The following is a 17096-nucleotide window of genomic DNA, read 5'->3' on the forward strand; positions in this document are numbered from 1 at the left end:
TGACTTCTCATCTGGAACAATGGAGTCCAGAATGCAGTGGAATGACATGGTCAAAGTGCTTCAAAACCAGAGATTCAATTATCACCCAGAATTATCCTTCAGAAGCAAAGGTGAAATAAAGACTAGGAAATTCGGCCGGACGCGGTGGCTCACGCCTATAATCCCAGCACTCTGGGAGGTCGAGGCAGGTGGATCATGAGGTCAAGAGATCGAGACCATCTTGGTCAGCAAGGTGAAACCCCGTCTCTACTAAAAATACAAAAAATAGCCGGGCATGGTAGTGCACGCCTGTAGTCCCAGCTACTCGGGAGGCTGAGGCAGGAGAATTGCTTGAACCCAGGAGGCAGAGGTTGCGGTGGGCCGAGATTGTGCCATTGCACTCCAGCCTGGGTAACAACAGCGAAACACCGTCTCAAAAAAAAAAAAAAAGACTAGGAAATTCATTGCTAGCAAGCCTGCCTTGTGAGAAATAATGAAGTCCTTTATGATGAAATTACACCAGAATCTATGGGAAGAAAAAAGATCAGAAATAGTAAATACATGATTAATAAGGAAAACGCTGTATTTTTTCATTTATTCTCTTAAAAGACGTAAGATTGGCTGGGCACAGTGGTTCATGCCTGTAATCCCAGCACTTCTGGAGGCCAAGGCAGGTGGATCACGAGGTCAAGAGATGGAGACCATCCTGGCCAACATGGTGAAACCCCGTTTCTACTAAAAATACAAAAATTAGGCTGGGCGCAGTGGCTCATGCCTGTAATCCCAGCACTTTGGGAGGCTGAGGGAGGCAGATCACCTGAGGTCAGAAGTTCAAGACCAGCCTGACCAACATGGAGAAACACTGTGACACCGGGCGTGGTGGCTCACACCTATAATCCCAGCACTTTGGGAGGCTGAGGCAGATGTATCACAAGGTCAGGAGTTTGAGATCAGCCTGGCCAAGATGGTGGAACCCCATCTCTATTAAAAATACAAAAAAATTGGCTGGGCGCGGTGGCTCAAGCCTGTAATCCCAGCACTTCGGGAGGCCGGGGCGGGTGGATCACGAGCTCAAGAGATCCAGACCATCTGGTCAACATGGTGAAACACGATCTCTACTAAAAATACAAAAAATTAGCTGGGCGTGGTGGCACGTGCCTGTAATCCCAGCTACTCAGGAGGCTGAGGCAGGAGAATTGCCTGAACCCAGGAGGCGGAGGTTGCGGTGAGCCGAGATCGCACCATTGTACTCCAGCCTGGGTACCAAGAGTGAAACTCCGTCTCAAAAAAAAAAAAATTAGCTGGGCGTGGTGATTCATGCCTCTAATCCCAGCTACTCAGGAGGTTGAGGCAGGAAAATCACTTGAACCGGGAGGTGGAGATCGCAATGAGCAGAGATTGTGCCACTGCACTCCAGCCTGGGCAACAGAGTAAAACTCCATCTCAAAAAAAAGGAAAAAAAAAAGAAACCCTGTTTCTACTAAAAATACAAAAATTAGCTGGGTGTGGTGGTAGGCACCTGTAATCCCAGCTACTTGGAAGGCTGAGGCAGGAGAATCACTTGAATCTGAGAGGCAGAGGTTGCAGTGAGCCGAGATAATATCACTGCACTCCAGCCTGGCAATAGAGCAAGGCTCTATCTCAAAAAAAAAAAAAAAAAAAAAAAAAAAAAAAAAAAGATATGGCCAGGCGCAGTGGCTCACGCCTGTAATCCCAGCACTTCGGGAGGCCGAGGTGGCAGATCATGAGGTCAGGAGTTTGAGACCAGCCAGACCAACATGATGAAACCCCCTCTCTACTAAAAATATAAAAATAAGCCAGGCATGGTGGCATGCAGCTGTAATTCCAGCTACTTAGGAGGCTGGGGCAGGACAATCACTTGAACCCAGGAGACAGAAGTTGCAGTGAGCCATAATCATGCCATTGCACTCCAGCCTAGGCAATGGAGCGAGACTCTGTCTAAAAAAGAAAAAAAGATGTACAATTGCATAAAGCAATTAATTATAACACTGTATCATTGAGTTTAGAATACATAAATACAGCATAAAGGAGGGAAGAGGAAAAGGAAATAGCATTGGAGTATAATTTCTGTATTTTACCAGAATGTTAATCAGAATTAGATTGCAGATTGTGACAAACAAGATTCAACCACTAATAACTAAAAATGTAGTTTAAAAAAATGAGGAACTAAGACAACACACTTTTCTTTAATAAATTTTTTGTACGAAACAGAATATTTAGTACAAAAGGCAGTAAGGGAGGAAGAAAAAAAGAAGACATATAGAAAACTGGCTGGGCGCAGTGGCTCATGCCTGTAATCCTACCACTTTGGGAGGCCAAAGAAGGCTGATCACCAGGTCAGGAAATCAAGACCATCCTGGCCAACATGGTGAAATCCAGTCTGTACTAAAAAAATACAAAAATTAGCTGGGTGTGGTGGCATGTGCCTGCAGTCCCAGTTACTCAGGAGGCTGAGGCAGGAGAATCACTTGAGCCCAGGAGGCGGAGGTTGCAGTGAGCTGAGATTGTGCCACTGCACTCCAGTCTGGAGACAGAGCAAGACTCTGTCTCAAAAAAAAAAAAAAAAAAAAAAAGGCAAATGTAAACCCAACCAAATCAATAATCTATTAACTGTGGATGGTTTAAATACTCTAAAAGTTAAAACAAAATAGATGAATAAATACTCCAAAAGGTGGTTTATCAGAATTAAAAGATAAGATCTAGCCAGGTGCAGTGGCTCACGCCTGTGGTCCCAACAACTTGAGAGGCTGAGGCAGGACGACGGTTTAAGCCCAGGAGTTCAAGGCTGCAGTGAGCTATGACTGCCTCACTGCACTCCAGCAGCCTGGGCAACAGAGGAAGACCCTGTCTCAAAAAATGGAAGCAGCAGCAAGATCCAACAACTATATGCTATCTACAGAGCATATATAAGTGTGTCTTAGATTCCAAGCATGTGTATCTTAGATTCCAAGACACAAATAAATTGAAAGGAAATCAATGGAAAACATAAACCATGCAAATGGTAACCATAAGAAAGCTGGAGTGGCTATATCCATGTAAGACAAAATAGATATTAGGACAATAAATATTGCTGGAGACAAAGATCCTTCATAATGATAAAAGTCAACACATCAGCAAGATAGAACAATTATAATTTCATGTTTGCATCTAATAACAGAGCCTCAGATGCTCTGAAGCAATCATTGTAGTCAGAGGCCATAACTAGAGTTACCCTAATGCTTGGCATAACTCAAGAGCTCTGGTAAATACTTCAAAATTCCTGAATAGAATGTTAACTTTTTTTAAAAGATGAGTTATTTCCTTGAGCACAGTGACCTCTACTGGTACTAATATAAATTAAAATGCAGTTTCTGGGTTGATTACCCACAGTTTCCTTTTCAACATGGGATCATTTGCTTGTTTAGAGACAATCAGAGAAACCTAGAGAAGGACACATAGTAGAATCTCCCTTTGATTCATGAGTGCTACTACTTCCTTATTATAATAGAATAAACCAATCTTCCAATAACTAGTGAACAGAGGGCAGAGCAGTGATTTTCAATCCTGGTTGCGTATCTGAAGAACCAGAGGAGCCGAGGCATTGTGGCTCACACCTATAAACCTAGCACTTTGGGAGGCAAAAGCAGGTGGAATGCTTAAGCTCAGGAGTCCAAGATTCGCCCAAACAATATGGCGAAACGCCATCTTTTAAGAATACAAAAATTAGCTGGGCTTGGTGACATGTGCCTGTAGTCCGAGCTACTCAGGAGGCTGAGGCAGGACGATCACTTGAGCCCAGGGAGTTCAAGGCAGTGATCATGCCACTGCATTCCAGCCTGGTGACAGAGACAGTCTCAGAAAAGAGAGAAAAAAATCACCAGTGGAAATGTTTAGAATACCTAGGCTTCACCTCAGTGATTCTTTCATTCAAATGTTTTTAAGCACCCTGGGTGATTCTAGTCTGCAACTAGCAATCAAAACCACTATCCTAGAGTAAAAGCCTTCCCTACTATGCTCTCACTCACCAATTTTATAGTAAGTGCATTGTGTTTGGCTAGAATTTGCCCCCAGCTTCACAAAGCACTTCAAGGAATGACTCCTGAAGAAGTCGGTTTTCCCAGACCAAAAGTCTATCTTAAGGCTCTGGCAACCCTACAAATAATCTTGGTACCCAAGATCTCCAGAGATAATTGTTCTGAAAGTTGTAAAGTTGAAGACAAATGTCTAAACCAGGAACTGGCAAATATTTGCTGTAAAATGAAGAGGGTAGGTTTTAGGCTTTGTGGGATACTTTGTCACAATTACTCAGCTCCACTACTGTAGCACAGAAACAGTCACAGATGGTAAGTAGACAAGTCATGGCTGTTTCCATAAAACTTTCTGGGCACTACAATTTGAATTTCATACAATTTACATGTCATGAATCGCTACAATTTTTTTTCCAACCACTTCAAAATGTAAAACCTGGCCAGGCATGATGAGTCATGCCTATAACCCCAGCACTTTAGGAGGCCAAAATGGGAGAAACACTTAAGCCCGGGAGTTCAAGAGCAGCCTGGGCAACATGGTGAGATCTCTACGAAAAAAATTTAAAATGAGCCAGGCATACTAGTGCCTGCCTGTAGTCCCAGCAACTCGGGAGACTGAGGTGGGAGAATCACTCAAGCCCAGCCCACAAGAGTGAGAAACTGTCTCAAACTAGTAGGGCACAGTGGTTCACACCTGTAACCCCAGCACTTTGGAAGGCCGAGGCAGGTGGATCACCCGAGGTCAAGAGTTTAAGACCAGCCTGCCCAACGTAGTGAAACCTCATCTCTACTAAAAACACAAAAATTAGCCAGGTGTGGTGGTGGGCACCTATAATCCCAACTACTCAGGAGGCTGAGGCAGAACTGCTTGAACTTGAGAGGCAGAGGTTGCAGTGAGCCGAGATTGCACCATTGCACTCCAGCCTGGGTGCCAAGAGTGAAACCCCATCTCAAAAAAATAAAATAAAATTTAAAAATCCATGCTGAGGCCAGGCACAGTGGCTCATGCCTATAATCCCAGCACTTTGGGAGGCTGAGGCAGGGAGATCACCTGAGATAAATTAAAGGTCAGGAATTCGAGACCAGTCTGGCCAACATGACAAAACCCTGTCTCTACTAAAAAGTACAAAAATCAGCCAGGCGTGGTGTCAGGTGCCTGTAATATCTCAGCTACTAGGGAGGCGAAAGCAAGAGAATCACTTGAACCCAGGAGGCCGAGATTGCAGTGAGCAGAGATCAGACCACTGCACTCCAGCCTGGATGATAAAGACTCCATCATTTAAAAAAATCTATGCTGAAAGACCATTTTTCAACCTGAGATTGGCAAAAATCTAGTTAGATAGTCTGGCATGTAGGAATTGACATAGAAATAGGTACTCCTATACACGCTGTCATGAAGGCAACCCAACAATACCTAGCAAAAATTAATGCACATTCCCTTTGACTTAATTCAATTTCTGGGGATGATCTAGATAAGCATGTTCACCTGTGCAATGATGTACTATATAGTTATTCACTGCTACTAATTTTTCTTTCTTGAGACAGGGTCTCACTCTCTGTCACCCACGCTGAAGTGCAGTGGTGTGATCTTTGCTCACTGCAACCTCCACCTCCCAGGTTTAAGTGATTCTCCTGCCTCAGCCTCCCGAGCAGCTGGGACTACAGGCACTTGCCACCACACCCGGCTAATTTTTGTTATCTATAGTAGAGATGAGGGTCAAGAGTGTTGACCTGGTGATCCACCCTCCTCAGCCTCCCAAAGTACAGGGATTACAGGCATGAGCCACCACACCTGGCCAAAAAAATTCAAAAATTAGTAAAAGTGACTGATTTTTTAAGAGTGAGTCTGGACTGGCACTTTTCAAATCGGTAACAAGCAATTTGGCAGTTCCAATCAGAAAACAAGTGAGGGATGCACCAAAGCTTATTGAGATGCATCCAGCAATAGCAGGGGTGCCAAGTTGCACATGATAAAGAGGTATTGGCCCAGACAGCCCTTTTCCCCACAAGGGTAGAATTTACTTGTTTAAAACCGTTTTTGCCCCTACCCCTCTTCCATACCCTTTTTATCCTTTCATTACTCGTTTCTAGGACGTTGCTAGCTGCCCAACCTAAAGCTACAGAATTAAAGCTGCCTACTTTTGGCTGAGAGCTCCCACTTCCAAAAATTAAGTATCAGGATTATTTGTTCAATCTCTGCAGATTTATTGTTGAGTAAACTTATCTTTATATAATACAGAACAATTAAAGCTAACCAAGTGCAACAGATAAATAAGCCTGCCAATTATACATATAACTTTATACCAACCATAATTCACCCAGTTGTCAAAATTCCAAAAAACAATCCAAATAACTTCCAACATACTAGCAATCACTCAAACTACCAAATAAACTTGATGCAGACCAGTATTCCCAAGTTGCAATGGTATCACTGAAAAGCATAAAATGGACAAGGCTAGTTATCTGTGCCAACAGCAGGGTTTTTCTTGTACCAAGGCTAGAGAATGCCTGGTAAAAATCTTGACCAGAAAACTCTCATAATTAACTGTTACTGCCCTACTATTCTTAGGATATTTAAAATTTGAATAAAGAACCTACTGACTATAACATTCTAAGGTCTACCAGATGCTACCAAAAATTAAGCTACATGGAGTGTTGCTAAATATAGGTGAGATTTACAAAACGACTTTAGTCTTATTAACATTTCCGATTGACATTTTTAATTACTTTGCACCAGCCTGGCAAAATAGAAGAACGTTGGTGGTTGGTAACTGCAAAACCTAGCTTGAAGATTAACAGGTCATTGCTCAGAGTAAGACAATCCATTTGAATAGAGGAAGAGTATCTGGGCTGGAAAATTTTGCAAAGCTGGTTTACATGAAGGTGTTTGTCCCAAATTCAGACAATTCCTCAAACATGCATTTTTTTGGTATAAAACTGGTTGGTTAACTAACGTAGAAAGCAAAGAAACAAAAGGCCATCGAGTAGAACTCCCCACATCTTGGAAAGTTGACACTATGCCACCTAGTAGTAGCCTGAAAGCTGCAATTAGTATAAAGGTCAACCAGAAAACAGTTTCTCCCTACTTCTCATACAGTTAATCAGTTCTGCTTAGTTTCTGTCATGCTCATTTATAGACAAATCAGGGGTCCCACTAGCTTGACCACTGATCATTAGTTTGACAATACCTACTAACACCAACTTCAAAGAGATTAACGAACTTAGGGATCTGTCATGATGTATTAATGCTGTATTATAGGGGACTCAAGGTCATCTTACCCAAAGCTACAAGGGTAAAATGGAATTTTCAAAGTCCCTTAAGATCCTGGCCAAGTTTTATGTATAGAACAAGCAGTGATGTTCAAGACTTAACCAACATCTTTCAATTCTGAATGTAGGTCTGTCTGAATACGGTTAACAATTATGACGTCTGACTGAAATTTACCAAATTGAAGTGTTAATATTGAACACAAATCAAAAATCTAGTTAGAAACATTTTATTTAAATGTGCCAAATAAAAACCCACATTTTCAGACCATAGGATGTTAATACATTCAACAAAAATTTATATTATCTTACTGTTGTGAATTTACATAGTAGTAGTAATCCAGATCCGTTTTGATTAGATGGTAGAATTATCTTTCCTAGGTTACACTTTACAGACATCACAAATCCCTTATAATAATGTAAACAAAATAACTTTTCCCTAAAGGGTGAACTTGAGAGCTTCAGTCCATTCTTTCAGGACTTGCACTTCTGCGAGGACTTCCTGATGGGGAACGACTAAAAAGAAAAACATTAGGTTTGGATCCAATTAGTGTTGATTGAAACTCTCATGTACATGCACTAACTTTCAATAAATTCAAAGGTGGCCTAAGGTACTGATTTCTGATAGCAAAGGCCTAAAAACGACATGAGACTTACGTATTTATCTCTTGTCCCTGGCTTAAGATTAGGCTACCCTGGCCAGGTGTGGTGGCTCACATCTGTAATCCCAACACTTTGCGAGGCCGAGGCAGGTGGATCACCTGAGGTCGAGACCGAGACCAGCCTAGGCAACATGGTGCAACTCAGTCTCTAATAAAAATAAAAAAAATTAGCTGGATGTGTGGCGGGCGCCTATAATCCCAGCCACTCGGGAGGCTGAGGCAGGAGAATCACTTGAACCCAGGAGGAAGAGGCTCAGGAAGCTGAGACCGTGCCACGGCACTCCAGGCTGGGCAACAGAGTGAGACTGTCTCAAAAAAATAGTAATAGCCGGGCGCGGTGGCTCAAGCCTGTAATCCCAGCACTTTGGGAGGCCGAGGCGGGTCGATCGCGAGGTCAAGAGATCGAGACCATCCTGGTCAACACGGTGAAACCCCGTCTCTACTAAAAATACAAAACATTAGCTGGGCATGGTGGCGCGTGCCTGTAATCCCAGCTACTGAGGAGGCTGAGGCAGGAGAACTGCCTGAACCCAGGAGGTGGAGGTTGCGGTGAGCCGAGATCGCGCCATTGCACTCCAGCCTGGGTAACAAGAGCGAAACTCCGTCTCAAAAAAAAAAAAAAGCAAAACTCCGTCTCAAAAAAAAAAAAATAGTAATAATAATAAATAAATAAATAAGCAGCCGGGCGCGGTGGCTCAAGCCTGTAATCCCAGCACTTTGGGAAGCCGAGGCAGGTGGCTCACGAGATGAAGAGAGCGAGACCATCCTGGTCAACATAGTGAAACCCCGTCTCTACTCCAAATACAAAAAAAAATTAGCTGGGCATGGTGGCGCGTGCCTGTAATCCCAGCTACTCAGGAGGCTGAGGCAGGAGAATTGCCTGAACCCAGGAGGCGGAGGTTGTGGTGAGCCGAGATTGCGCCATTGCACTCCAGCCTGGGTAACAAAAACGAAACTCCGTCTCAAAAAAATAAAATAAATAAATACATAAATAAGCCAGGCATGGTGTTGGGCGCCCATAATCCCAGCTACTCAGGAGGCTGACGCAGGAGAATCGCTTGAACTAGTAAGCCAAGATTCCACCACCACACTCCAGGCCTGGGCGACAGAGCAAAACTCCCTCAAAAAAAAAGAAGAAAAAGAAAAGGAAAAGCAAAGAAAGAATAGCGTACCCTTGTCAAAACTAACTACCAGGTCAACCTGCAGTTAAATACAACAACTATTTGAAGTTTTCTGGTCATTAAGTAGCACTAGTCAGATAGCTATTTGCAAGACTTCTCTCCTCACTTTGTATCTATTGTACATGTGAGGAAAAAGCATGTTTCTGATCAAAATTTCTACCAAGTACTCACAGGACCAATCATATCTTAATAATCACCCTAATATTTTATGAATCAAGAAAAGCAATCAGTTCAGAAACTTAGCATAGTATTTTAATCTATATAGCACCAATTCTCCAAAGAGCTCAAAGACTGCAAAGCAATAAGCAAACAAATTCTGCAGAGGCCACACTTGACAAGCAAGATTTGGCAACAAAACATTTAGCTTACCTTCTTTTTGGAGATGGAGATCTGGACTTTGATCGGCTGTCAAAACATGAGAAATTCTATTAAGAAAGAGTACTAACCAATCCCTTTCTTGTAGTCACAATACCATAAAACAAACCCCCAAATGTGCTAAGCTTAAAATGTCACACTGCACTTCAACTGAAGAACATCCTACCAGTTGTTGCTAACAAAGGCCAATCTTCCAACTGTTTTTCAAAAAAAATGAATTACTATATTTTATCAAGATTAATCTTTTACATTCTGCTGAGGACATTACTTTCAGGATGCTTCTCCATGCAGCTATGAGTTCTAACAAGGGCCTCTTTAATATAATCCCCAAAGTCACAAACTTATTTCTCACTACAGTGTTACATTCCCTTCTTCAGGGAAAGTCAACCAGTAGTAAGTAGGACATACATAAATAAGGTACTGTGTTTCCACTAACACCTAAGTTTAGAGTTATCACTTATAATTTCAAAATTAAAAACACTTTGAACTCTTTGGATATTGGTGCCATATAACTAGAAGAGCATAATCAGATTTTTACCCTACCTGCTTCTTGGTCGTGAAATAGACCTGGATCTTGATCTTGACCTCGACGGGGATCTAAGTGAAAAACACAATTATACCAATTAGTCCACAGGAATTTCCTTGAACTACAAAACACTGTATTAGGTTTGGTGTAGAGTAGCTAAACCTAAGGAAGATGCAACACTTGCCTTATTCTAACGCTTTCAAAAAACAGTTATCAAATGTAAGGAAACACCATTTCAATTACTTCTATCACTCAATTGGTTAGTTTCTGAGACTAATTCAGGTGATTAACGCTAGATGAAAAGAAATCCACCACTTAGTAAGGCTTTAATCTTGGATCGTCAAATGTTTGAGAGCCATCAATTTGCTGACAAACCAAAACAGACTGACATTATTTTTTTAAAGATTTTGAGGTCCTGGAATCAAATTAAATACTTTTATCTAGTAGACCACACGATTCAGAATTCCTGCATTTAAAGGTTTTGTGCTATTAAACAGCAATTAACTCCCAGCAGCATTCTGTACCACTATCATTGCAAATATTAATTACCTACTGCAATAGTGATTTTACAATTTTCTTCTATCGCCTTTTAAGGCCTTCTACAAAGAGTAAAGCTCTGGATCTTAGCTTTTTCAGGTCTGAAACCATATAAACAAAACCACATTCATCTGTACATACACACTACTACCCCAATCAACTTTCCAGTGTCTCAAATCAACCCCATCATTCCAAAAATGAGCAATGTTTTCTACTTGCTTCTACTCTTTTCCTGGTTCTAATGGGCCTTTCTGTCAAGAAAATCAATTACCATCTTTCAGAACTAGTATCATATAATCTGAAGCCAAAAAAAATTTTTTTTTTTGAGACGAGTCTTGCTCTGTCTCCAGGCTGTAGTGCAGTGGTACAATCTCGGCTCACTGCAACCTCTGCCTCCCGGATGCAATCAATTCTTCCGCCTCAGCCTCCCGAGTAGCTAGCTGGGACCACAGGCACGTGCCACCATGCCCGGCAAATCTTTTTGTATTTTTAGTAGAGACAGGGTTTCACCATGTTGGCCAGGATGGTCTCGATCTCTTGACCTCGTGATCTGCCCACCTCAGCCTCCCAAAGTGCTGGGATTACAGGCATGAGCCACCATGCCCGGCTGAAGCCATAAATATTTACAGCAACATGCTCACCCATAGTCTTCACTAGAATTGTGTTACTTTAGACCCTTCTCTACCACCATGGCCTGTAACAAGCCTTAAAATCTCTAGTAGCCCTTTTCTTCAACTGTAAAACTAGATTAACATGGCCAGCACAATGGCTAATGCCTGTAATCCCAGCACTTTGGGAGGCCGAGGCAGACGGATCACAAGGTGAAGAGATCAAGACCATCCTTGCCAACATGGTAAAACCCTGTTTTGACTAAAAACACAGAAATTCGCTGGGCATGGTGGCCCATGCCTGTAATCCCAGCTACTCAAGAAGCTGAGGCAGGAGAATCACTCAAACCTGGCAGGCAGAGGTTGCAGTTATCATGCCACTGCCCTTCAGCCTTGTGACAGAGTGAGACTGTCTCAAAAAAACAAACACCTAGATTAAAATTTAGAGTATACGTTGCACGTAACATAAATTTTAATCTTGGTTTAACTTTTACATCTCAATATTCCCTGAAGTAATCCATATGAATTATGTCCTTAAGACACTCTACTGCTGTTAAAATGTGAACAATCCAAACACAAACAAGAAGAAAGTGTTACATACTGGAAATACCTCGATCCTTTTATAGAACCAGACCTAGATCTTCTGAGGGATGCTGATCTTGATCTACGAAGAGAGATAGATCTTGATCGTCGAGGAGATGCTGACCTTGACCTAAAAATTAAAGAACAGTTTTTTTTTTTTTTCCTGTTAAGACTTCAATTAGGGAATGGTGCAGTGTTCATGCTTGTAATCCCAGCACTTTGGGAGGATCATTTGAGCCCAAGAGCTTGAGACCAGTCTGGGAAACAGTGCAAGTCCACTTCTACAAAAAATAAAATTAGCTGGGTATGGTGACAGTCCCTACAGTCCCACCTACTCAGGAGGTTGAGGCAGGAGGACTGCCTCAACCCAAGGACTGCCAAGCCCAAGAGGGCAAGGCTGCAGTGAGTCATGGTTACGCCACTGTATTCTAGCCTCGTTGACTGAGCAAGACACTGTTTCCAAATAAAATGAGTTTTCTGTGTTGAATTATCAGTGAATTTAAAAATAATCCATTAAGACTTGAATTAAACAAGATCTCACCTCCGTCCCCTGCTCCTGCTGCGTGAGCGAGAGTATCGTCTTCCTCTGGATCGAGAATGTGATCTAGACCGTGACCTATTTTTCAAGTTAGAGAAAAAACAAAATGTCAGACAATAACTCATTTTTGAGAGTTTGTGTGCCTCTGCTGAAATCAAATCTCAAAACTATTTAAATTTAGTGTCTCATTTGGAAATAAACTCTGGGCCTATTAGTTTTTTTTTTTTTTTTTTTTTTTTTACTACCTAAAAAAAGATTTGTTAAAAGCTGAATTACAACTTAGAATTACATAATATAAAACACTATAATGTGTATTTAAAATAAACCTTGCAAGTTTGCAGGTCGACCCTCTTTGGCCCATGGTCTAGCAGATCTAGACGATCTAGAAGTATCTATAGCCGATCGCTGCATCTAGATGTTTTCTTCAATCTAACGACGATCAAACTGACAGCCAAATGAGCCAGGTGAGGCTTGATTGACGCAAGAAGATTTTTCTAGTTGGGAATGTGGTCAATCTGGTGTTCCTCTTTCTAAACCGGAGGGGGGCCCCCAATTGTAAGCCAAATTTACTGTTACGGCGATCACCGTCTCAAATTTTCTGCCCTTTAAAGAATAAGGTGAAGCTAGGTGTAGATGACTCGAGGGGATCTGGCCTCTTATGCTGATCACCTCAAGGTCTAGGAGGATCTTAATTGTCGGATTTGCAAGGCGCCTCAGCATGATATCATAAGGCTCGTGACATTCTGAATCAAGGCGACTGACTCAAACGAAGAAACCTGAAAGGTTTTGACCAGGTTGATTATTAATATAGTAACATTTTTTTAATTAAACAAAAATTGTAAAAATACACCTGTACAATTAACATTCAAGTTTATAGAAAGACACTAGTTTCTGCCTTGCTAATAAAAAAATTACTTGATTAACTAGAATACCAACCATTCCTTTATTAAAATAAATACCTGCTTCTTCTTCGCCGGCTGTAACGATGACAATCATAAGCATAATGTCCCTTTTCGCCACACTCATAGCATCTATCATTTGGATCAAAGGGACGTCGGGCAGGTGGTCTATCAAAACGTGATCTCCGAGGCATGCCTGTTGACAGTTCAACCCTCACTCGGGAGCCACAAATCACTCTAATGAAAGTAAAGTAACGAAATTCTACAGTTAAAAATATATTCAGAACTTCTGGATTTAAAAGAACTCTTTCCAACCACTGTTTCCCCCTCGCAAACTTTAGCAGTCTTTACTAAGCCCTAACTCCATCTCTATCTTCTTTAACCTTCTTGAGTCTTTAGCGAGTGACACTATAATCAGCTATTTAAGGTCTCCTCCAGATTTCAGAATCCAAACTTAGCATTCAGTTCATTATGTAGCCCACAATATATTTTAATGCACATGAATTTCGTAACATCTTACTTACTTTCCATCCAGTCCTCGTACTGCATCTTCTGCATCTCTAGGATCTTCGAATTCCACAAAGGCAAATCCTGGAGGATTTCTCGCAATCCATACAGTTCTTAAAGGACCATAATAACTGAAAGCCCTTTCTAACTCTCCTTTGCCAGCACCAGTTCCCAGGTTACCAACATACACCTTGGTTTCTGTTTAAAAACGCAAATAGAAGAATGCACATTATGCAAAATCTGGCCCAAGTTTCAATGAATTATTTGCCTTAAAATGGGCCATCCTCAAAATTGGGTAAAGCACATTTAATATCCTCTATTAAAGAATGAACTTAAGGCCGGGCGCGGTGGCTCACGCCTGTAATCCCAGCACTTTGGGAGCCCGAGGCGGGTGGCTCACGAGGTCAAGAGATCGAGACCATCCTGGTCAACATGGTGAAACCCCGTCTCTACTCAAAATACAAAAAATTAGCTGGGCATGGTGGCGCGTGCCTGTAATCCCAGCTACTCAGGAGGCTGAGGCAAGAGAATTGCCTGAACCCAGGAGGCGGTGGTTGCAGTGAGCCGAGATCGCGCCATTGCACTCCAGCCTGGGTAACAAGAGCAAAACTGTCTCAAAAAAAAAAAAAAGAATGAACTTAGTCCTGAAACCGGTGAAGTCGGCAAATCCTTGAAAACCTAGACTTTTAACAAAGTTCTTAACGTTCTACTAAGGGGTGACCGTCCCCAACAGAGACGCGTGGTAGGATACACCGAAGCGTGGGGCGGGACCCCGCCCGGCCCCGCCCCACCCATGAGTCCCGGCAGCCCCGAGCGCGCTAGAAGCGCGCGGGCCCGCGGCGGTCGGGCCTCGATAAGGGCCGGGCGGGGAGAGCTGCCCAGGCTCTCGTCCTCCGCGGCAACCGCCCCAAGCATAGGCTCGCCCAAGACTCCAGCTCTCCGCCCCAAAGCCATAAGCCGCGCTCCAAAGAACTAAGAGAGAGGGAAAAAAAAAAAAAAAACAGCCGCCAGTCGCAAAGGTTACGTTCACTCTCCCATTCCGCAATTTAACCTTTTGACGAGAACACGCAGCTCACAGCTGCCAATTTCGTTCCGTCTCAAACACAACCACGATCTTAGTTACGGCTGCGGCCAGATCTGTCCGCCGAAGTGGCGGGAAAGCGCTGAGGAAATGCGCCACCGCGGTCGTCAATGTGCGCAAAATGGCAGCCGCCGCCGAGGGCGGGGGGAGGGGGCCGGCGGGCGGCTCCGAGAAGGGCAACGCGAAAACCGTCATCTCAACCCTGCTTCAGGCTGGATTGGGCCACAAAAATGCCCAAGAGTACGGAACTCGGCAGAGATGTACACCCGCCATGCCCCGTCTCCCTTCACCACCCCGCCCCCGCTGCCTCCGGCTTCGTATGGCGTGCGCCGAAGCCGCCATTACGCACGCGGAATAACCGTCTCCCAACCGCCGCGCCAACTCTACGGCCTCGTAGTGCTCACTACACCACACCAACGTCCCTCAGAGGACCCCAGTCTCTTACCTCCTCCGTACCGCCCGTAACGCGACATGATGACCGACCCGCGTGCTCGGCTATAGCTCTCAGCGCCCTGGGCTCGAGCGACGCAAAAGCTAACGCAGACCCTCACCCGCCAACGGTCCCGACGGCACTACGAGGAAGAGCCCGGGTTCGCATTTATATATGCGGCGGCTGGGCTTTGCGCATGCGTCATCTCGTTGTTCTGCGCGGCACAAAGGAGCTGGGCGGAAACAGCAGAGAAGCGACGCGGAAGGAACTGAAGAGACCAACACGCCGGTCACGGGCGGAGGGATACGTTTCCATGGGAACGCCACGATCTCGCCAGTCAACCTGAGGCCTTTCCCGTGGTGTCCCACCCCCTCCCCTCCCCCTTTTCTACACCCTCCTTGTCTTCCTTTCCTTCTCCCTACCCCCTGCCGCCTTTTCCTTCTCTCCAGTTTAGGGACCCTCGCCTTAGCAATCTCCGTACAGATGCGTTAGACCGGCCTATGAAAAGCTGTACAATTTAACCGCTGATGTTGCAGCCATTGCGCCTTTCTGTTGCGGGAACTGGCCTAGTCTGCTACTCTGTCATCTTTGGGGCGCATCAGAGGTAACCGAAAGTTTGGCCATGGTGAAAAGTCCATGAACCCCACCATTCTGAGGGGTGGTTTTTACACCGTTAGACCTTAGGAAGGATGGCGCCCCCGGAGACTTGTGGTACAGTCTCCTGCCCTGCACACCCCCCTCCAGCTTCCTCCGAACCGGTCACCAGTTTGTCACCACCACGGTCTGAGTTCTTGGGGTCTGAAAGACAAAAGAATAGAGCTGTGGGGTTCCCCCTCTTCCCGGGTATATTGAAACTGTGACAAAACCCTGAATGGTTGAAGCATTTTGGCCAGTGGCAATTTGGAAATTATTTGCATCTGAAACCCAAAGTAATAGATTTGCTCTTCCTTTCTAATGTTTTCTGCTTTGTATTGTAGTAACACATATCCACTAATAGTCAGTTCCTGGGGATTATTGGGACTCCTACATCATCCTTTTTTTTTTTTTTTTTTTTTTTTTTGAGACGGAGTTTCTCTCTTGTTACCCAGGCTGGAGTGCAATGGCGCGATCTCGGCTCACCGCAACCTCCGCCTCCTGGGCTCAGGCAATTCTCCTGCCTCAGCCTCCTGAGTAGCTGGGATTACAGGCACGTGCCACCACGCCCAGCTAATTATTTTGTATTTTTAGTAGAGACGGGGTTTCACCATGTTGACCAGGATGCTCTCGCTGTCTCGACCTCGTGATCCACCCGCCTCGGCCTCCCAAAGTGCTGGGATTACAGGCTTGAGCCACCGCGCCCGGCACATCATCCTTTTTTTAGGGAGAGAGTCTTGCTCTCGTTGCCCAGGCTGGAGTGCAGTGGCACCTCACTGCAACCTCCGCCTCCCGAGTTCAAGCCATTCTGCCTCAGCCTCCGGAATAGCTGGGATTACAGGCATGCACTACGACGCCTGGCTAATTTTGTATTTTTAGTAGAGTCGGGGTTTCACCATGTTGGCCAGGCTAGTCTCTAACTTCTAACCTCGTGATTCACCCACCTCGGCCTCCCAAAGTGCTGGAATTACAAGCGTGAGCCACGGCGCCCGGCCACTAAATCATCTTTGAATATCTCCACGCAGTGGAAGTAGCAGCCTTGCTGCTCGGCCACTCAATAGTACCAAATAAATGCCAAACTTCTTTACATTAGAATTGCTCCAGACACCAACTACAAATACAGATTTCAGTCCTTTTTTGCTAGAAACATAGACATTACATCATAAATTCTTAGAATACACAAAAGTTGGAAATGTTATACATAAAAAAAGACATCTTTAGGTATTTGCATTTTTATCTTTTTCATCTTCTGCAACTTCATTT

At 43.9% G+C, this 17096-nt stretch overlaps 1 protein-coding gene across 4 annotated transcripts; it reads right to left on the bottom strand.

The window, feature by feature from the left end:
- Positions 1–7488: 7488 nt before the first annotated feature.
- SRSF7 (serine and arginine rich splicing factor 7) lies at positions 7489–15478 on the bottom strand. 4 transcript variants are annotated; one of them, XM_010337487.3, is made up of 8 exons: positions 15216–15478; positions 13707–13887; positions 13243–13419; positions 12287–12361; positions 11774–11875; positions 10036–10089; positions 9487–9522; positions 7489–7790 (listed from the first exon to the last, which is right to left on the bottom strand). In XM_010337487.3, exons 1-8 carry the CDS (start codon positions 15241–15243, stop codon positions 7736–7738), a joined length of 708 nt encoding a protein of 235 aa, XP_010335789.1. In that variant the 5' UTR covers positions 15244–15478; the 3' UTR covers positions 7489–7735. The 4 variants fall into 4 exon arrangements, with proteins under 4 accessions (XP_010335789.1, XP_003926840.1, XP_010335790.1 ...); XM_003926791.4 differs by having other exon boundaries at positions 11765–11875; positions 15216–15404; XM_010337488.3 differs by lacking the exon at positions 9487–9522 and having other exon boundaries at positions 15216–15412.
- Between the last annotated feature and the right edge of the window lie 1618 nt (positions 15479–17096).

This window comes from Saimiri boliviensis, chromosome 1 (assembly GCF_048565385.1).
Source record: "Saimiri boliviensis isolate mSaiBol1 chromosome 1, mSaiBol1.pri, whole genome shotgun sequence".
NCBI lineage: Eukaryota > Metazoa > Chordata > Mammalia > Primates > Cebidae > Saimiri > Saimiri boliviensis.

What these genes read in the sequence shown, in the direction of transcription:
- SRSF7 (XM_003926791.4), bottom strand. Translation starts at nt 15,243, where the DNA reads ATGTCGCGTTACGGGCGGTACGGAGGAG. An exon ending in TTACGGGCGGTACGGAGGAG is followed by an intron (nt 13,888 to 15,215) that starts GTAAGAGACTGG and finishes GTTTTTAAACAG; the next exon opens with AAACCAAGGTGTATGTTGGT. An exon ending in AAAGGATCGAGGTATTTCCA is followed by an intron (nt 10,090 to 11,764) that starts GTATGTAACACT and finishes TTTTTCACTTAG; the next exon opens with ATCCCCGTCGAGGTCAAGAT.